General features: G+C 44.5%; 1 protein-coding gene across 2 annotated transcripts; it reads right to left on the reverse strand.

The window, feature by feature from the left end:
* Positions 1-14156: 14156 nt before the first annotated feature.
* Positions 14157-18554, reverse strand: LOC311316654 (L-threonine ammonia-lyase-like). Of its 2 annotated transcripts, none has more exons than XM_084447570.1 (7): positions 18449-18554; positions 17905-18074; positions 17207-17388; positions 16691-16821; positions 16379-16527; positions 15251-15340; positions 14157-14851 (listed from the first exon to the last, which is right to left on the reverse strand). In XM_084447570.1, exons 2-7 carry the CDS (start codon positions 18071-18073, stop codon positions 14610-14612), a joined length of 963 nt encoding a protein of 320 aa, XP_084303696.1. In that variant the 5' UTR covers position 18074; positions 18449-18554; the 3' UTR covers positions 14157-14609. The 2 variants fall into 2 exon arrangements, with proteins under 2 accessions (XP_084303696.1, XP_084303697.1); XM_084447571.1 differs by having other exon boundaries at positions 14662-14851; positions 15216-15340.
* Positions 18555-22511: the final 3957 nt, after the last annotated feature.

Below are 22511 nucleotides of genomic sequence, written 5' to 3' on the forward strand. Positions count from 1 at the left end.
AACACACTAGATATCACCCTGAGTCGGCACACTGGTACATGGGCGCATAGTTTAAGCTGGGCAAGACAGGCATGTTATCCTCTCCCGTGAGTGCAAGTTAACAATTGCTTCGTCAGACTAGTTGCCCTGACGGAAATGAAGCTCCGCTCCCCAGACTGCCCGACTGGCTCTGCTTTCTTAGTCCACCCCTCAGCAATCAAGTCCAGCCGAGGGTGATCAGAGCCTCTGTCAGCGGCCCAGTTCAGGTGCACCCCATTAGTCTTTCATTAGTGACACTGCAGCTTCACTACAGTACCACTGCTCGCTAGAACTCATAAGTGCATCTCCTTTCTAAACAAGCGTCTAAGAGCTTAACCTGTTGCTAAAGACAAAGTACAAGAACAAATAAAATAGGTGTTAAAAGGAATGGTCCAGGGCACATCTTGAACAGGTGAATTTTCAGCATGCGGCGAAAGATGGGCAGCGACTCTGCTGTACTGACATCAGTGGACAGTTCCCACCACTGTGAGGCCAGGACAGAAAAAAGCCATGGCCACGCCAATCTGCCGTAGGCGGGCTTGGAGCAACTGGGGAACCAATCACCTCAAGGCAGCAGAGCTTGACCACAGCCTGGAGGTCGGAGGGAGCTGTTCATTTGCCCTGTAGGCTTGCACCACAGTCCTAAACTGGATGGGACAGCGCAGGGAGCCAGTGCAGAGAACGGAGTAGGGAAGTTTTGTGGAAGAGCATGGGGCCGTTGAACACCAGGTCAGCAGCAGCTTTCTCCAGGAGTCTGATGGCCAACGTTGCAGGATGGCAGCAAGTAGGGAGTTGCAGGAGTCCAGGCGGGAGATGACAACAGCCTGGATGAGCACTAGCGCCGAATCACAGCCAGATTTCTTTCCTAGCACAAAGTTTGATAAAAGAGATGAGTATTAGCAAAGGCAAGGAGAATGATTATATCAGTGTACAATGAGCTATGATGGGGAAGAATTACACTATTAATTTGATTTCCAGGCATGGCATATACATGGCATGCTTACTTGCAATGGTAATAATGCCTTCAGGTAATAACACTAACTATGCTTGATTAATTTGATGTATAATGTGGCAAATGCTATAGTAGCATCAGCCCATTATAGCTAAATAATGCCAGACAAGATTACAGACTGTAATCAATGTATGAACAATGTCACCTTGATCATGCTCAACATTATGTTAAAATTGAAATACATGAGACCTCCGAACGTAACGTTAGCATTAACTAACGTTAACCCTAAGCCATTAGCATTAGCTACCCTTAGCATAGCTAGCCTATCAATATAGTTGATGTTAATATAAAGAAATGTAACATTAGATAATGTTAGCTAAGTTATTCAACATTGACCCACTTACCCTCTAGATCTTTTCCAACGATGTCCTAAAGTAACCCCATGTCATGATCATTTGCATCATAGACATACGTTCATATCTATGATTAGCATGATCATAGCAGCTTCATTACTGCTTCACAGCATAGCATGTTAGCCGACGTCATTACATGACTTCCTATCCAATCAGAGGCAGAGTAGGGCGGGTCTTCCAATGGTGACTTGTTTTCCGCCGAGCTTGCAGGACTCACGAACGCGCGACCAGCGTCCCCGAGGCTCGTGCACAGCACATGTTTCAAATGGCTCGATACAGGTATTGGTGGCTTCAAAAACAAACAAAACCCCATTGAATTAAAAGTTTATATTGATTAGATTGGTCTCTGATGCTGAATGATACCGAGAAAAAATTTGTTTTCCTTTTCTAGCCCTATCTATCATCATCCACAAACCATGGGAAATAAGGGTCTTGGGCCGCATGCCGTCACGTGACTTGCAATACCGGGCTTTGGCCACTACGTCAAATGGCTTCATGCGCCGGTGAGCAACTTTCATTGAAATGAATAGGCAGCCATTTTCAATGCCGTCTCCAGTTTATACCTCCATGGTTTATATACCCTCCCCCTCGATAGGCTGGGTGCATTAAGTAGCACTATAGAACTTCCGGGTGCGTCGCCGGCCATTCGTTCATTCGTTCGTAAACATTAGCATTATTAGCAGACTGCTACCATGTCACAAAAGAAACAAAAACGTCTGTTCAAATACCAACGCCGTGACTCCGGCTCCAATGAGCACTGTTGTGTGCCACAGTGTGCGAATTCGGCCCGATATAATTCAAGTCTAAGTTTCCACAGCTTCCCAAGCAACGGCGAGGAAAGGGCTAGGTGGCTAGCTAAGAGGAAAGGGCTAGGTGGCTAGCTAAGAGGAAAGGGCTAGGTGGCTAGCTAAGAGGAAAGGGCTAGGTGGCTAGCTAAGAGGAAAGGGCTAGGTGGCTAGCTAAGAGGAAAGGGCTAGGTGGCTAGCTAAGAGGAAAGGGCTAGGTGGCTAGCTAAGAGGAAAGGGCTAGGTGGCTAGCTAAGACTCGCAGGGATGCCTTCACCGTGACCCAGAGCACCAGAGTGTGTAGTCGGCACTTTGAAGCTGGTGATTTTGCGGTGTCAACTACAGGTGAGGATCAGAATAAGATAAGATCCGAATCCGATTTTAAATTTTCATACTAATTTTATTGTTAATGTATGCAAGTTGAAATTGGCTGTGTTAGCTAGCTAACGTTATGGGTTGGGTTTATTGTTAGCTAATGTTAGCTAGCGCATTTGGGATGGGGATGTAATACGTTTTTTTTCCAGCACTTCTAAATGCTTTATAAATGTATCAGTTACTTTTATTAAGGTTACTCTAAACTAGTCATAGTCTCCCTCTCCTTCACCATGTCACTAGCTGATGTGTGGTGAGCTGTAGTGCGCACTAGCTGCTGCCTTAGCATCACCCAGGTGGGTGCCCCCCCCTTCCCCACAGCGCTTATATTATATTAGAGAATATTTATTGTAAATGTTGTATAGCTGTTTTTCTCTATGTAAAGTGCTTTGAGTAGTGAACTTCACCTTAAAAAGCGTTATATAAATTAAATGTATTATCATTATTATTATATTATTATTAGGTGTGAGGAGACTCAAGAAAGGAGCTGTTCCCACGCTCTTTGCCTGGAATGAGTACTCCAAACCTGCTCCCAGGCTAGGTGTGTGGGAGCGCTGTCAGCGTCCTGCCGTCGCCCCGGACTCATCTGAAGAGAAGATGGATGTCAGCCTGCAAGAGCATGATTATTGCGTGGCTCCGATCCTGCCACTTTGGATGTCGCCCTGGCCCAAAACGAGTCCATGAAGAAGGAGATTGGAAGGCTCCAGAAACAACTGGAAACCGTACAACTCCAATCTAAATTCAGCCTGAGGCGATTTGCAGGCTCTGACGAGGACATACGGTTTTACACCAGGTAGATTATGTGACGTCTGCTGTGTATCGCACCTGTTCATTCTCTCCACACACACACACGTTATGTTTGTAATTAACAAATGTATAGATACAATGCGGAACTAATGTCACATGTCTTGTCTTAAGGTTTGCTTCCTACGAGTATTTCATGCTCTTCTGGCGATTGATAGAGCCATCAACATCCAAAATGGTGATGGTCACCCGGGTTAAGGGAGCCACTACCGACCTTGAGGATCCAATTCTTTTAAGGGCATCGGTATGTATAATAATAATAATAATACTAATATACCGACACCATGTCTTCTCTTTGGACCGACACCATTTTCAAAACTTACATAAGGCTGCCCATTCATATTTGGAGGTCCTGTACTATCTTTTGGTCATATGTTAGCCAACATTGATAGATCACTCTTATGGATGTAACCAGTTTGATATGCTATGTCTGTAAATGTTACCCGCAAAACGTGGCCTCAATATATAGTTATGTTATTTTCTCTCTCTCTGTAGCCACTCCAGTGCTCCGTACATACAAGCTAGATCATCACTGAAAATATCCTGGAAAAGGATCTCTAGGAAAGAGTGAGAACCCAATAAGCTTGAGCTCTTCATGTTCTCTGTTGACAGAAATTGGCACCTGTGGATGAGCTTTTTCTTTTCCTGATGCACCTTTCGGTGGGGATGACGCTGAGGGATCTAGGCCATCGCTTTGACATCCATCGCACAACAGCAGGCAGAATTGTGACTACGTGGGCCAACTTCCTGTACAACGTGCTGGGGTCAGTGTGCCTATGGATGTCCCCAGAGGCTGTGAAAGCTCAGCTGCCCCGTGAGTTTGAGAGGTATCCAGACACCCAGGTGGTGCTTGACTGTACAGAAATCCGCTGCCAAACACCATTGTCTCTCCTCTTACAGAGTGAAGTCTTTTCGACTTATAAATCTCATTGCACCTGGAAGGCCATGCTAGGAATGGCACCACATGGAGCCATTACCTTCATGTCAGGACTCTATGCCGGCTCGGTCAGTGACAAAGAAATCTTTAAGCAGTCAGGCATCATACCTCTCCTGACCCCTGACATGGCCATCATGGTCGACAAGGGCTTCCTGATCGATGACCTAGTCCCCTGCAAAGTGTACCGGCCAGCCTTCCTGTCGCAGAGGACCCAGATGCTGGAGGAGGATGTGAGAGAGACCCAGTCCATTGCGCGTCTCAGGGTCCACGTGGAGAGGTGCATCCGAAGGGTGAAAGAGAACAAGCTGTTCGACACCGTCGTTCCCCTCTCCGTCACTGGGAGCATCAATCAGCTCTTCAGCGTTGCCTGCTTACTGGTGAACTACCAGAACGGACCCCTGGTCAAATCATGGGCCAAACAATAGAACTTGCAATTCAGCTAGTTGTTGCCATGTGTACATCCCTGTGCCTAGTTAAAAAGAAAGTTATTCAGTTCTGATAAGACAAAGCATGAAATAATTAATGTATGAATTAAATGTGATCAATTTTAGAATGAATTAATGTAATCAATTTCCAAGCATACATTACAAGCATGAATTTAATGTAATCAATAATTTATTTACTATAAACATTTTTTTTCCTCACGCGTCAGTCCTGGTGGTTAAAATCTTTAGTAAATTCAATTTTTATTAACAATATTGCATATTCATGTATCAGCATGGCCTCAGCAACAAGTTACACACTACTACTACTACTCTACTACTACTACAACTACCACTACACTACTACACCAACTACTACTACACTACAACTACTACTACTGCTACACTACTACACCAACTACTACTACACTACAACAACTACTACTACACTACAACTACTACTACTACAACTACTACTACTACTACTGCTACACTACTACGACTACTTATTCAGGTATCTTGGCATGTAATAGTAGGAAAAAAAAAGGTTTGCCCTTTCTCTGATGGTGTTTGCAATGGCACTGTCTTTATAGATCCGTTGGATCAACATGTCCTCCTCAGCAAACACCACAAAGTCACACCAGTCAAGTCCTGTGACAAGCAGCTGTCCTTGCACTTGCCAGAAGTAGGCATGTTGTTCCTTCAGCTTTGGATTGCCTCCCTCGAGCTTCAGGTAGGTGCCGTCGACGTAGCTTTTCGCATTGGGACACTTAACCTCAAGCAGGCCAAATGGGGTGCTTTCTGTGGGGTCATAAATCAGTCCATCTGGAGAAGACCCCAGCCAGGGTGCATCAGGGTGAATGACGAATCCACATGGCGAGTAGTTCACAACCTTGGTCTGACAGTACTGTCGCACAGCACCTGCCTCCATTTCCAGACCCCTCTTCATTGCTGCTGTCTGGGGGGTCCCCCGCAGGATCCTGTCTGCTAGGTGTTCAGCTGGAATCGGTCCTCTGACATGGCACACCTCTCTAAAGCGGGAGGAGGTGAGGCGTGGCCTTCTCAACTGATGCCACTCAGAGACCATGCTTTGATCTCTGGTAGCAGCCTCAATGTTGTGAGCCATGTCCCACGTTGTCTCCAATGTTTTTAGAAACATCTGTTCCTTTTCACTGCACACAAACATGCACTTTGAAGACTCCAGTCGGTGGTGCTGAACAGGAAGGAGTGGAGGAGGAGGGGCATCTCGGTGGAGAGTGATGTGCCTGCTAACGGTCGGTCGTTGCTGGTACGACAGAAAACTTCCTGCCTGGACCTTGCCAAGTGCAGAATCCACCAATGGGACTGCACTAGAGATGCCCATAGTGGTGATAAGAGGTGCACAAGCCATGTCCTGATACACCTCTGAAACCTGCAGGACAGTGAGGTCTGGCAAGTCTCCTTGATAGGCCTTGTAGAGTGTGCTCCTGTGTAAACATAAGTGTTGTATAGGTAAGTATCTAGTATATGTTTTAGTTACACAGGTTCACCAAACAGGTACACCAAACAAGGAAACAATATACCATATTGACCCGAATATAAAACCGATTTTTTTTCCCCTAGAAAAATGATTTATACATGCAAACCAACAGGCAGCGCCAAAGGAAAGGCAGCTGAAGAACTTATACTGTCAACACAGGCTGTAGTATTATGAACCCATACGTGAAGTGATAATAAATTGTTTAATGGAATTATATGTCATTGTAAATATAACACGGCTTTGGACCGGTCAGATTGCTGATGAATTTTCAGAACTTACCTCACGCCATCAGCCATCATCCTCTGCTGTGGTTTAGGCCTCGCAGACAAGATGACCATCTTGTCCGCTGGGCCTGGTTTCACACCCTATTCAATCAAAAGACATTTGTTTAGATACTGATTGCACTGAAAACATGACAGTATACCAATATTTCATACCCCTTCATGAATATATAAAAAAACATACCTCTTCATAAGGCCTTCATAACTAAGGAAGCTATAATCAAACTACTTACCATGGTTCTGGGCTTGTGCCACCGTTGCTCGCTCTCTGTGCAGCTCAGGACAAGTGGTACTGTTGGCATTCTCAGTTGAGAATAATGGGCTGACTGATATAGCAGAGCAACAGTGTGATTACACAATGCCATGCCAGCAACACAGGAGCACTGTGAATGCATCAGTTCCACAGGGCTTGAGTCCTTCAAGATAATCTGAAATATGGAGAGATGCCATAATAAAACATCCATGTCATGAATGGTAGAATTAACTGTCTCAATTTGAACATTTGACTGACTTGTGATGGGTTCAAAGAAAACTCAGAATCCAAAATAGCATCTCAGCAGTAGGCCTACATAACTTTGCATTCTAAAAGTAATTATTTTAAACTTTAGACTTATCAGTCAGAGGTTTTAAAATGTTGGTTCTGTAAAATCCTCAACCATTTTCTGGGGATGCCATACTAAACTTGATGCAAGTAACACTGACTGGTGTATTGCCTAACATCCAAACTAGCAATATTGACTCCCCAGAACATGACTGGGAACAAGAACTGGTCAGCTACTGCGCTTCATCCTACTCTCAGCTCATGTGGTTTCTCGCCCTTTCGCATGGACCTATAGCAGGTCGCCCTGACGCTGACCTCTCCTGTCCTTTTATCTTTGTTTGATACTGAAAAAGGGACAGATTAACTTGACGTTAGTCAAGAATGTTATGTTACTAGGTATAACAACATTAACAGTAGCTGGCTAACGTTAGTGAAAACAAAGTAGCAAGGTTAGACAGTCAGCTAAAAATAGTGCTAATGTTAGCTAGCATAGTTCGCTAGCTAGCTAGTGTTGTTACTCACCTTGATAGTCGCTGATGTAAGATGAGATGTAGAATTTAAATCCTTTCTCTCTTTTGCTCGTGGGAGCAAGTGAGGACCCATCAGCAATACGGTGGACATCGTCCACCGTTAATTTGGGTAGATCCTGAAGTGATCTAGTGTAAAAAGTAGCCATGACTTACTGGTATAGGCCATGGAGGTATAATATAACTGGAGACGGCATTGAAAATGGCTGCCTATTCATTTCAATGAAAGTTGCTCACCGGCGCATGAAGCCATTTGACGTAGTGGCCAAAGCCCGGTATTGCAAGTCAAATCAAGGCATGCGGCCCAAGAACCCTTATTTCCCATGTTAGTGGATGATGATAGATAGGGCTAGAAAAGGAAAACAAAATTTTTCTGGGTATCATTCAGCATCAGAGACCAATCTTATCAATATAAACTTTTAGTTTTAGGGGTTTTGGGGTTTTTGAAGCCACCAATACCTGTATTGAGCCATTTAAACATGTGCTGTGCACGAGCCTCGGGGACGCGCTGGTCGCGCGTTCGTGAGTCCTGCGAGCTCGGGAAAGCACGTGACCATAGGAAGACCCGCCCTACTCTGCCTCTGATTGGATAGGAAGTCATGTAATGACGTCGGTTAACGTTTGCTATGCTTTAGCAATGAAGCTTATGATCATGCTAATCATAGATATGAACGTATGTCTATGATGCAAATGATCATGACATGTGGTTACTTTAGGACATCGTTGGAAAAGATCTAGAGGGTAAGTGGGTCAATGTTGAATAACTTAGCTAACATTACCTAATGTTACATTTCTTTATATTAACATCAACTATATTGATAGGCTAGGGAGCTATGCTAACGGTAGCTAATGCTAACGGCTTAGGGTTAACGTTAGTTAGTTAATGCTAACGTTACGTTCGGAGGTCTCAGATGTATTTCAATTTTAACAATGTTGAGCATGATCAATGTGACATTGTTCATACATTGATTACAGTCTGTAATCTTGTCTGGCATTATTTAGCTATAGTGGGCTGATGCTTGCTGCTGCTACTATAGCATTTGCCACATTATACATCAAATTAATCAAGCATAGTGTTATTACCTGAAGGCATTATTACCATTGCAAGTAAGCATGCCATGTATATGCCATGCCTGGAAATCAAATTAATAGTGTAATTATTCCCCATCATAGCTCATTGTACACTGATATAATCATTCTCCTTGCCTTTGCTAATACTCATCTCTTTTATCAAACTTTGTGCTAGGAAAGAAATCTGGCTGTGATTCGTCGCTAGTGCTCATCCAGGCTGTTGTCATCTCCCGCCTGGACTCCTGCAACTCCCTACTTGCTGCCATCCTGCAGCGTTGGCCATCAGACTCCTGGAGAAAGCTGCTGCTGACCTGGTGTTCAACAGCCCCATGCTCTTCCACAAAACTTCCCTACTCTGTTCTCTGCACTGGCTCCCTGCGCTGTCCCATCCAGTTTAGGACTGTGGTTCGAGCCTACAGGGCAAATGAACAGCTCCCTCCGACCTCCAGGCTGTGGTCAAGCTCTGCTGCCTTGAGGTGATTGGTTCCCCAGTTGCTCCAAGCCCCCCTACGGCAGATTGGCGTGGCCATGGCTTTTTTCTGTCCTGGCCTCACAGTGGTGGAATGAACTGTGCACTGATGTCAGAACAGAGCCAATAATACACACTGTTCATAGTGAGCCTAGTTATTATTGATTAACTTGGACTGTTTCCTCTCTCCTTGTCAGTCATTAAAATATGTTCAGTGTTTCACAATACTGATGTATAACATTTCATTATTTTGTCTCAGACCATTTCTGAAACAATCATCAGTGTCAGTATACATTTCCCTCCAATGTTATTGCTTGCCCATTTTTAACCATTTAACTACTAGACTGTACAAACGAATTGCACAACTATAGTATTTTCTAGGTATAGCCTACTTCTCCACTTTCTCTTAATGTTGGTATGAAATGGCAGTCAAACTATGCAATGATGTTCCACACTGTTTCCACCCAAATTCCCAACAAATGTGGCCACCACACTGTTCAGGACATTCACAGGTCTTGCTCTCAGGGATCGGTAAAAGAAAGGGACATGGTTCCTCCATAATGTGCTAAGGCTCTGCTTAGATCAAAGGCTTGGTCATCAGAAAATATCACAAAGACAGTGATCACAAAACAATTAAAAACATGTCACCAGTGTATGCCTTAACCCTAGTCAAATTTCTAGTATGTGTGAACCATATACATGGCAGTAAACAGATCTTGAGTCATACAAACTGGAGGATGCTTGACCCATACAAACTACTTTAACTCAATTTCAATAAACAACTTCAAAATATGGCAGACAGAAGAGCTGAGCAGACTTGGTAGATGACTGGATGATCTTACAGAGAACCAAGGGAAATTGACTGGTATTAATGCTAAGAGTAATGAGGGATGAGGTGCAGCTGGGCAGAGTGGAGACAGGTGGCAGGTGATGCAGGAGATGGGAAGGTGAGTAGGCAACAACCAAGCATGAACAGGAACTGGACCACTGGCTCCCCTTGACTGTCCAACCCATCCATCAGCGCCAGCAGAGTGGACACGATAGAGCCAGAGAGAGAGAGACAAATGCAACGCAAGGTTAGTTTAGTTCCAATCGCCCATGTGCAACATCAATCAAGTACGCAGCCAAGCTAAAGAACCGAGTTACACCAGAGGCGGAGCGAGGCGGTGGCTCCGTGACAGACAGGCCTCACCTGTGTATCTGGTCCTGTCTGCTGGAGCATACTGGGGACAGCCGGTCTATCTTGTTGAAGAAGATGAAGGAGGGTCTCATTAGGTTGACCTGGGGAGAGACCAACAAACAGCCATCACAAGCTCTCAGTCAACACTGAGGATGATGGTCAGGTGTCCTGTCCAATAATTATACCCCCCTCCCCCAACCGCCACAGTTGCCCCATTGGCTAACCTGGTCAAAGAGAAGGCAGAGCTGATTATGTGTTCTGATTCACCAACCCACTTGCTAAGGCAGTCAGCTCCTTTCCTTATAGACACCTTTGTGTTTCCCTGCCTACACTCGTTAGTCTGCACCCGCGCCACTGGGGTCTTGCCTGTACTTGGGGGACTGTAGATCAGAGCACTACACATCTGTAGGTGGGGGGGGGGGTTGGGGGGAGTATGTGAAAAACAGGGACTTCACAAGACAGCTCAAATTAGACAAGACAGCTTAAATACGTCTGGGTCTTCATATGTTTACTGGAGCAACGTACTGTAGTGTGGTCTCACCTAGGAGGTTCTTCTATCAGGTGATCGAACACAGAGGGGTTGCTCTGCTTCCTGTTCACTGACTGAAAAAGCAATCACAGTGGGATTTAGTGACATCATTATGCACATCAGGAATTCATTATCTCATCTAGTCAGTCAAAAAATGATTTTGTCCTCACCAATAGGTGGCGCCTCATATCACTGCATTTATCTTTTAAAACAGCAAACACTATGTGTAAATAAGGTTTTAAACTTCACCAACATCATTATAAATAATCAGCCCCTATGGCTGGATACAGGCGCAGCAGAAGTCGAGGGTGACAGTACTAGGTTTTTTAGCTGGCAGGTGCCCATCAGGCTCAGTGAATATCTGGTTGAACTGGTTTAAACTCTGTCCTCAGTATTAGTACTGCCCATGTGCACAATTGATTCGCTAGCTTTTCATTGGGATAGCTGGTGGCAGTGTTCTAGAAAGGTGGGTGCGTTCCTAAGTCAGAGGACCCGGGTTTGAACCCAGTGTGGGCAAGTGTGGTGGAATCAATACACCTGTTACAATCGCAGGAATTTTATGGGAAGGAAGGGGCTTCTTTTTTCTTTTCTTTTTTAAAGGTTTTGTACCTTCAATATTAGACACTTAAGCAAACAGAAAAACACAAAACACAACTATAAAAGGCCTGGCTTGGTTTAAAGGCCTGGCTTGATTTCCAGGCATGGCATATACATGGCATGCTTACTTGCAATGGTAATAATGCCTTCAGGTAATAACACTATGCTTGATTAATTTGATGTATAATGTGGCAAATGCTATAGTAGCAGCAGCAAGCATCAGCCCACTATAGCTAAATAATGCCAGACAAGATTACAGACTGTAATCAATGTATGAACAATGTCACATTGATCATGCTCAACATTGTTAAAATTGAAATACATCTGAGACCTGTTAACCCTAAGCCGTTAGCATTAGCTACCGTTAGCATAGCTAGCCTATCAATATAGTTGATGTTAATATAAAGAAATGTAACATTAGGTAATGTTAGCTAAGTTATTCAACATTGACCCACTTACCCTCTAGATCTTTTCCAACGATGTCCTAAAGTAACCACATGTCATGATCATTTGCATCATAGACATACGTTCATATCTAACATTAGCATGATCATAAGCTTCATTGCTAAAGCATAGCAAACGTTAACCGACGTCATTACATGACTTCCTATCCAATCAGAGGCAGAGTAGGGCGGGTCTTCCTATGGTCACGTGCTTTCCCGAGCTCGCAGGACTCACGAACGCGCGACCAGCGCGTCCCCGAGGCTCGTGCACAGCACATGTTTAAATGGCTCAATACAGGTATTGGTGGCTTCAAAAACCCCAAAACCCCTAAAACTAAAAGTTTATATTGATAAGATTGGTCTCTGATGCTGAATGATACCCAGAAAAATTTTGTTTTCCTTTTCTAGCCCTATCTATCATCATCCACTAACATGGGAAATAAGGGTTCTTGGGCCGCATGCCCTGCAATACCGGGCTTGGCCTGAAAGCCCATGGTGGCTTCAATGCGCCAAGCTGATCCTGGGGGCTTGGTATAGGCTATCACCATTCACCACATCCAACAAATCAGACCGGAAACTCTTATGCCAAGCGACGCACCCGGAAGTTCTATAGCGCTACTTAATGCACCCAGCCTATCGAGAGTGCCCTCCACAGCTGCGAGTGACACTTCATTTGGAGGGACACTCGGTGGCGGAGTGGGAGTGGGTAGGGGCTGGTTTGGGATTGGGCCGTACTCTCTCGTGTACTTGGTTGCTCCTCCTGTTCTGGGATTTCTCCATCCTCAGCTCTGGTTGGCCTGTTTGGTCTTAGCCTGCTGGTAGAGGGCTCAGTATGAATGTGCGTGTCTTCACTGACATTGGACAATTCTAAAAAATAAAGAATCACATTAAGGTTACCTGCACATCACATTTGAGGCGAATATCAGCTTGGAGATGCATGCGTAAAGTTGTTTAGGTGGTGCGTCACCAAAGTGCCTTGCGTAGTCTACTTCATCATAATTATAGTTGGTCATCACCACACTATTCATTTTAGGGAATGTAAATAGGGAATGTAAAGTATAATTTATGTAAAGCTAGTTCGATGCCTGGCGATTTAGATAGTTGGCGCTTAGCATAGAGATAGAGAATGAGATCATTCACACTTGGGAGCCTTCCCAGCGCGCATTTACACATGGCCGAAGTGGTCGATTACCACCCTTATTATGAAGCAAAGCACATCGTCGAATTTGACCAACGCGACGAAACAAAACAAACTGTTATCTACCTAAATTATAATATGAATGCAGTCAACCTACCGTCAGATTCAGGCGTGGATGGTTCCATGGAGTCAACGATGGTATATAGACGATGCCGCTGTGGCCGAATTAAGGGCACCACTGGTGTGGTTGGCTGGTCTTGGACCCATCACGCCATCGAGGACATCATAAAATTGTGTAATATTACTTCGTCCTGCTCCACTTTTTCCTAGTGTGGTGGCTGGACTCGGTTGACCTATGACATTTGGACACTCACAAAATACTATTATAACACTTCAGATTGAATTCACCAGTAGCCTACCACAGGGTTCTCCTCCCAAGGACCAACACAATCACACAACCTTGTCAAATGAGGACACGAAATATAACAGAGTAGAGCAAAAGAAACATACTTTATTACCTTACAATTGCAGCAAAGGGACGGTTACACAGAGACACAAGGGGTATCTGGGCAAGCGCGCCGACCGAATGTCGGGGCGTTCTGTATATACTATTCCACACAATACATTGGCGCGTGACTACATGTGTTAGTACCTGATTGGTTGAAACTTTTATCTAGTGCTTGTCCTATGAGCTTACTACTTTCGTTTTCCATTCAGCCGATGTGATTAAGGTGTTCTCTGTTAAGTTACATTTTCTGCAACTTTAACAGGCTTTTCATTGTGAGGTTGTGTGTCCTTGGCAGTCAACTTATCTGCTACTGGAACACAGATAATAACAACTTTTCATGCGTACTATGTGTTCTGGAAAAGTACAAACTGCTGACATTCAGTATTGAAGCATAACTAGGCCTAAATAGACAGGCCTTGTATTAAACAACTATAATAGCACTTAATCAAAAATACCTTTCACACTAGGTCTTTCTTTTCGTCTCTATAATCTTTCTTCAATTTCTTTAGTTTGTTTATTATCTGATCTTGTGTTCGTTCGTGTTTACAGAAGTCCCTGCTTGCTGTGGAATGCCGCGTTCCATTTGTAACAGACCACACCCACGATGTCGTCACGGTTCGCACTGAAAAACCTACTATTTTGTGGTGCCAGTTCGGAATCAACTTTTGGGTTCCCGATCTCATTTCTTTTTGGTCGAAATGCCTAACAACAGAGAGGCCTTAGAACAAGGCACGTCACTGTGGAGAATCAGGTCCACATTTCAACACCTCTGTGTTGCTTTCTTCAGTGATATGTAGCCTAACCGAACACTGATTACAACAAAAGTCATTGGTTAAAATGTGTTTTATTGACGTGAAAAATGTGCATGATAGAAAAATATTTCCTTTCCATATGATTATTATCCATTGATTGTTAGTGTTTGATATAATATAGCATATACAATATAGCAATAACATAATATCGTTACATTCCGAGTGAGTCCTACACAACTATCTGATTTCATACACCGTGACATTTTTCATTAGCAGGCTCTTCTCAATGCTTTGATCGACCACGTGGGGGCGCTAACTCTGACCTGCTACCACAGCAGGGCGGGCGTTGCCTCAGTCAGGGAAGCTGCTCAGCTCGTCCTTCCCGATGTTTCCACCGCTGAGTATAGCCACCACGTTCTTCCCGGTGAGGTCGGGTATCCGCTGGTTGGCGATGGCGGCGAAGGCGGCGGACCCGGACGGCTCCACCACTAGCCCTGCCCGGTAGAGGGCGGAGACGGCGGCCTTGATCTCCTCATCGCTCACCAGGACGATATCTTCCACGTAGCGCTGGCACAGCTCATAGGGCAAGGTGCCTGTAGGGATATATCAAACACATCTGAGTCACATGCGTGGATAACACTATCAAATACTGTCAATTGGGAGTGCTTGATTTGGTTTACCCTGTACACTGGAACCAGTGGAACAGCGAAAAGCAATTTCTGAGATAATCAAACACACCTTGTGTTTAGTCATTGTATATGACAGCTCACACTGGGTATAATCAACAGATATTCTCATGAGGCCTTTTGCCAGAAGGCCTTATCTGAAAAAAATATGGCGAGTAAGTGAAGTGTCACCACCTTTTAAAAAATCTTTTTATAGATGTGATTTTGTTTGTGAAGGTTATAGAATCAACTGATTTAATGGGAAGTAGGTGGTCAGTAAAGAAACACACACCAGGTTCGTTTCAGTGATTAGAAGGAGATGTGCACCTGCGAAGGGCGGAGCCAGTCCTGAGGCGATGCTCTTGGTTTCCATGCCAACTGGCTTCTTCTCAATGAAGCTCTGGTGCATGGTGCAGGCTGGAGAACACAGGCAGAGCTCAGAGGACATGCTTAACCCCCAACCTATCATGGCCGGCACCTAGTACCCATTCTGAACAGCAGTGTCTCAGTAGCTACCACTTACAAGGAACAACACAGACATGAAAAACCTTGTCTGACATCAGTGAAACCATAACAGATAAGATGAAGTGATCAGCCACTCTCTTCAGATTGAAGTTCTGGTTTCTGTGTCGAAGATACTCATTAGAGGAAGAGGTGCGGCGAACGCCAGTGCGTTCAAGCTCCAGCGCCAAACATCGAGCCCATTGGCCGGTCATCACAACGCATTTGGAATTTGGACGAACGGGGTCGCTTGTTACTGCCGCTTAGAAAACACTAGCAAACATTGCAACTTTAAGTGTTACTTACTGTATTCAACCCGAGTTGAATTGGTTAAACTCACTCCTCAGTATAAAATACCACCCACCCACGCCATCGAGTTGCTAGCTTAGCGGTGGCGTAGCTGGTAGTGGTGTTTATGAGAGGGGGTCATGTGTGTTTGTAGGTCACAGGAACCAAGTTTAAAGTCGCACTGAAATGAAAAAAGCATTCTGTCCCATTTTGGTTCACATAATTAGTCATAGTGTTCACCTATTCAACGATGTATGCCAACAAAATTCTACTTTTGTTGTAATCTTATATCAAAGTATATAATTTCTTACTTCCTGGAAAACGGTAGGTCACGTGCAATGACGACAGCAGGTACCTTAGATTTTAGGCCAAAAATCTCACAACATCCACCCGTCAATCAACGCTATCCTTCTATCGAATCTGTTCTGAAAGTTCTTAAAACCCGTCCACTTGTCAATGTTCCAATCAAGTTCCTCTAAACATATGTCCCACCCTCATAGCTTGTTTGCGTTGGAAATACATCAAACTACGGAAGTTAGATTATCTCAAACGTCCGTTTCAGTGCAAGTTTAAACCCAGTGTGAGCAGGAAGTGAGGGTGGAAGCTACGAGTGACTCTGAGATGGAGCCGTGTGGTGAGAGGGCGGGGCTGGTGGTCAGTCTGTACCTCCCTCTGGTTCCACTCCGTAGATCCTGGTGTCGTGGCGGCCAGACAGCTTGATGGCGGCGGCCACGCCGGCCAGCAGCCCCCCTCCGCCACAACACACCACCACCACGTCAGGCTCCCCCACCACCTCCAGCACCTCGAAACCTAGACTACACAAACACACACACACACACACAGAAACACACACACGTACACACAGAGGCAGGCAGGCAATCACTCACACACACAAAAGATAAGGTCACCAAACAAGCTGCCAGACAGAGACACACACCCAGTCAATGTGTGTGTGTGTAGTGTTGACAGGTCCTGTACCTCGCATGTCCTGCGATCAGGTCCAGGTCATCGTAGGAGTGCAGGAAGGCCATGTTCTCCTCCAGGACACAGCGGTTCACCACTGTCATCAGACAGGACGTGGGCACGCGCTCCACATCTGACCCCAAACTCTGCAGGAAACACACACACTCATCAGTGTTCATGTCCACCTCTAGATGGGAGAGAGAGAGAGAGAGAGAGAGAGGTAAGGAGAGACAGAGAGAGTGAGAGAGAGACAGGGAGAGTGAGAGAGAGACAGGGAGAGTGAGTGAGAGAGATATCGGCGGAAGAGATATTGAAGAGAGTGGTGGCGTGGCGCTGTTTTACCAACTCTCGATTATGGCTTAGCGGTGATAGTTGGAGGTGGTGTGATTATTATCTTATTATTACATGATAGATGTTAGACACAAGATAATCTTTTATGCTACTTTGACTGACCTGTATGAGTCACTACTGTCCCATACTCTGACCTCTGACCTGTATGAGTCACTACTGTCCCATACTCTGACCTCTGACCTGTATGAGTGTAGATCTGGAGAGCGGGGCAGTGTCCGGCATCACCACCTTTCCCTTGGAGCCGTAGTGCTTGGAGGCATAAGCAAACGACTTCCCATAGTTCCCTGCAGACATGGTGACAAAATGGCCGCCCTTTGGTCTCCGGGCGAACTGATTGGCCACTCCTCTGATCTTAAACGAACCTGTCAATAAACAAACAAAATAGCTTAAGAATATTCTCTCCTCCTTCTGAAGTTTCAAACCTATCCATCTAACTGCTAATGCTGGTAAGCAAGGAATTGACAAAAGTACAATGATCATATCACTGTGCATGCAGATGGAATAAGTAGCCTAGGCCTAATCAATTAGCTGATAGTTATTTAATAATCAATATCCTGGTGCAGATGTAACAGTGTCCTTGCATCGCTCGTCAGTATTGCTTCTATCCTCACTGTTGTTTACAAACACGTGACGTGACCACCACTCCACTGCTCTTTGCACTGTCCTGTCTCGTCCCTGCACCCTGTCCAATGTTGTCTCCATGTTATGCACCACGACCGAAAGCAAATTCCTAGTATGTTGAAAATCTGCATGGCAATAAAACAAGTTCTGATTCTGATAAACACCACTTTAACCAGCTACGCCAGCGAAAAGGCGCCAGCGGGTGAGCGGTATTTATACTGAGAAGTGAGTTTAACCAATGGGTTCCGCAGACTGACCGGTTCTCTGCAGGTTCTCCAGCTTAATGTGGATGTTGCAGGGGACAGGCAGTGGCAGGGTGGTCTGGCTCCAGGGTATCAGGGGAGTGTTGAGGACTCCCAGTGGACTGGTCCTCACCGTCTCCCACGCCTCCTGCAGAAGTTCCAGGGTCACCTCGTCCACTGACATGCTGCAGGCAGCGAGGAGAGAGGAGGTCTCATCTCTCACTTTATAACCTCAATAAAGTGGTCTTGCTCGACTTTACCATTAGATTTTCGCCAGAGTTCTCTTTGTTTCTACCCAAATAAAAAAAGTGTCTTTCTTTTGTTCCCCTGCAATGACGTTCATGCAAAAAATATATGTTTTACCTACAAAGAAACTGTTGGAAAGGTTACGTGAGGACAACGTGGTCGAAACAAAAATGTTATGTTGTTCAGGCTGTGAGACTGCAGTGAGACCATGTTTATGGGTTATTATTACGTATTCATAACGTTTAAATAAATGTACGGGTGTAACGATTGTGCAGAAAACGAACTGATATCGTTTCGGTTTATTCCCACAAACCTAAACGATTTTCCAGATCTGTGCAGATGTCAACGCCGCGGTGTCGCAGTGTTTACGGTTCTTGAGACGACGGCAACACGGACCGTCACAATATGTTTGACCGTTTCGTGTTTTTGTTCCCTCTTTCTTGCTCTCCCTGCGTTCTAGGCGCTCCTGTCCCCCATTGGTCGTCTGTCCTGTCCGTCATCGTTAGCTGTGCTGGCAATCATCCCTGTTCCACGTGCCGCCAGCTAATCGTCTCGTCCTGTCAGCCAATCATATCATCGTGTCACTTTACTGTTGTCCAATCAGGGTGTTCTGCATGATTTTTGTTAGGTAGGCTGTCTATTCTTTTTATTACTTCTAGACTTCGATTATTTACCTTACGTTCTGTTTTGTAGCCCCATTTCTTTTGTTATGGGTTTATGTCTGTCCTGTTGCTCCGGTTCCCCCCCATAGTTAGTTCCAGGGGAGGGTTAGGGAGGTAGGCTAGCGGCCCATGGGTTTACTTTACACACGTAGGTAACTCGATGTCTAAATACACCAGGTAAGCTTCTTTGGTCAGGTGCTACCTTTTGTATTTTAGTGGGCTTAGTCTAGGAGGGATAGTTTAGGGATAGATAGTGAGGACGATTGTTGATTTGTACATCTAGGTAAGTAAGTGGTTAGGGTAGTGTTCAAGGGATTAGAATAGGAACGGGTTTAGGTACTTTATTTTGGCACCTGTACCGCCCCTCCCCTAGCTTGTCCCGAGGAGAGCTTGTCCTTATGTTTTCTTTGTTTAATGTTGTCTCGTTACCCGTCTCCTACCGTATCACCATTTGAACCACAATAAACCTAACAAGGTTATTGTTACTTGGTCGTCCGTCTACTTTTTTTGGGCTATTAGTTGTGTTTGTTCTAGCCACTGCTTCCATAGTAGCATAGTTGGGATGGACAGTAGCTAGCACATTGGTTTGATAGTAGCATAGTTGGGATGGACAGTAGCTAGCACATTGGTTTGATAGTAGCATAGTTGGGATGGACAGTAGCTAGCACATTGGTTTGATAGTAGCATAGTTGGGATGGACAGTAGCTAGCACATTGGTTTGATAGTAGCATAGCTGGGATGTACAGTAGCTAGTACATTGGTTTGATAGTAGCATAGTTGGGATGGACAGTAGCTAGCACATTGGTTTGATAGTAGCATAGTTGGGATGGACAGTAGCTAGCACATTGGTTTGATAGTAGCATAGTTGGGATGTACAGTAGCTAGCATATTGATTTGATAGTAGCATATTTGGGATGTACAGTAGCTAGCACATTGGTTTGATAGTAGATTTGGGATGTACAGTAGCTAGCACATTGGTTTGATAGTAGCATAGTTGGGATGGACAGTAGCTAGTACATTGGTTTGATAGTAGCATAGTTGGGATGGACAGTAGCTAGTACATTGGTTTGATAGTAGCATAGCTGGGATGTACAGTAGCTAGTACATTGGTTTGATAGTAGCATAGTTGGGATGGACAGTAGCTAGCACATTGGTTTGATAGTAGCATAGTTGGGACGGACAGTAGCTAGCACATTGGTTTGATAGTAGCATAGTTGGGATGGACAGTAGCTAGCACATTGGTTTGATAGTAGCATAGTTGGGATGGACAGTAGCTAGCACATTGGTTTGATAGTAGCATAGTTGGGATGGACAGTAGCTAGCACATTGGTTTGATAGTAGCATAGCTGGGATGTACAGTAGCTAGTACATTGGTTTGATGGTAGCATAGTTGGGATGGACAGTAGCTAGCACATTGGTTTGATAGTAGCATAGTTGGGATGGACAGTAGCTAGCACATTGGTTTGATAGTAGCATAGTTGGGATGTACAGTAGCTAGCATATTGATTTGATAGTAGCATATTTGGGATGTACAGTAGCTAGCACATTGGTTTGATAGTAGATTTGGGATGTACAGTAGCTAGCACATTGGTTTGATAGTAGCATAGTTGGGATGGACAGTAGCTAGTACATTGGTTTGATAGTAGCATAGTTGGGATGGACAGTAGCTAGCATATTGATTTGATAGTAGCATATTTGGGATGTACAGTAGCTAGCACATTGGTTTGATAGTAGATTTGGGATGTACAGTAGCTAGCACATTGGTTTGATAGTAGCATAGTTGGGATGGACAGTAGCTAGTACATTGGTTTGATAGTAGCATAGTTGGGATGGACAGTAGCTAGTACATTGGTTTGATAGTAGCATAGTTGGGATGGAAAGTAGCTAGCACATTGGTTTGATAGTAGCATAGTTGGGATGGACAGTAGCTAGCACATTGGTTTGATAGTAGCATAGTTGGGATGTACAGTAGCTAGCACATTGGTTTGATAGTAGCATAGTTGGGATGGACAGTAGCTAGCACATTGGTTTGATAGTAGCATAGCTGGGAGGTACAGTAGCTAGTACATTGGTTTGATAGTAGCATATTTGGGATGTACAGTAGCTAGCACATTGGTTTGATAGTAGCATAGTTGGGATGGACAGTAGCTAGCACATTGGTTTGATAGTAGCATAGTTGGGATGGACAGTAGCTAGCACATTGGTTTGATAGTAGCATAGTTGGGATGTACAGTAGCTAGCACATAGGTTTGATAGCATAGTTGGGATGTAGAGTAGCTAGCACATTGGTTTGATAGTAGCATAGTTGGGATGGACAGTAGCTAGCACATTGGTTTGATAGTAGCATAGTTGGGATGGACAGTAGCTAGCACATTGGTTTGATAGTAGCATAGTTGGGATGTACAGTAGCTAGCACATAGGTTTGATAGCATAGTTGGGATGTACAGTAGCTAGCACATTGGTTTGATAGTAGCATAGTTGGGATGGACAGTATGTCCATGTATGTCCAATGTGCTAGCACATTGGTTTGATAGTAGCATAGTTGGGATGGACAGTAGCTAGCACATTGGTTTGATAGTAGCATCGTTGGGATGTACAGTAGCTAGCACATAGGTTTGATAGCATAGTTGGGATTTACAGTAGCTAGCACGTTGGTTTGATAGTAGCATAGTTGGGATGGACAGTAGCTAGCACATTGGTTTGATAGTAGCATAGTTGGGATGTACAGTAGCTAGCACATTGGTTTGATAGTAGCATAGTTGGGATGGACAGTAGCTAGCACATTGGTTTGATAGTAGCATAGCTGGGAGGTACAGTAGCTAGTACATTGGTTTGATAGTAGCATATTTGGGATGTACAGTAGCTAGCACATTGGTTTGATAGTAGCATAGTTGGGATGGACAGTAGCTAGCACATTGGTTTGATAGTAGCATAGTTGGGATGGACAGTAGCTAGCACATTGGTTTGATAGTAGCATAGTTGGGATGTACAGTAGCTAGCACATTGGTTTGATAGTAGCATAGTTGGGATGTACAGTAGCTAGCACGTAGGTTTGATAGCATAGTTGGGATGTAGAGTAGCTAGCACATTGGTTTGATAGTAGCATAGTTGGGATGGACAGTAGCTAGCACATTGGTTTGATAGTAGCATAGTTGGGATGGACAGTAGCTAGCACATTGGTTTGATAGTAGCATAGCTGGGATGTACAGTAGCTAGCACATTGGTTTGATAGTAGCATAGTTGGGATGGACAGTAGCTAGCACATTGGTTTGATAGTACTATAGCTGGGAGGTACAGTAGCTAGTACATTGGTTTGATAGTAGCATATTTGGGATGTACAGTAGCTAGCACATTGGTTTGATAGTAGCATAGTTGGGATGGACAGTAGCTAGCACATTGGTTTGATAGTAGCATAGTTGGGATGTACAGTAGCTAGCACATAGGTTTGATAGCATAGTTGGGATGTAGAGTAGCTAGCACATTGCTTTGATAGTAGCATAGTTGGGATGGACAGTAGCTAGCACATTGGTTTGATAGTAGCATAGTTGGGATGTACAGTAGCTAGCACATAGGTTTGATAGCATAGTTGGAATGTACAGTAGCTAGTACATTGGTTTGATATTAGCATAGTTTGGATGTACAGTAGCTAGCACATTGGTTTGATAGTAGCATAGTTGGGATGGACAGTAGCTAGCACATTGGTTTGATAGTAGC

Source organism: Borostomias antarcticus, assembly GCF_949987555.1.
Source record: "Borostomias antarcticus genome assembly, chromosome: 13".
NCBI lineage: Eukaryota > Metazoa > Chordata > Actinopteri > Stomiiformes > Stomiidae > Borostomias > Borostomias antarcticus.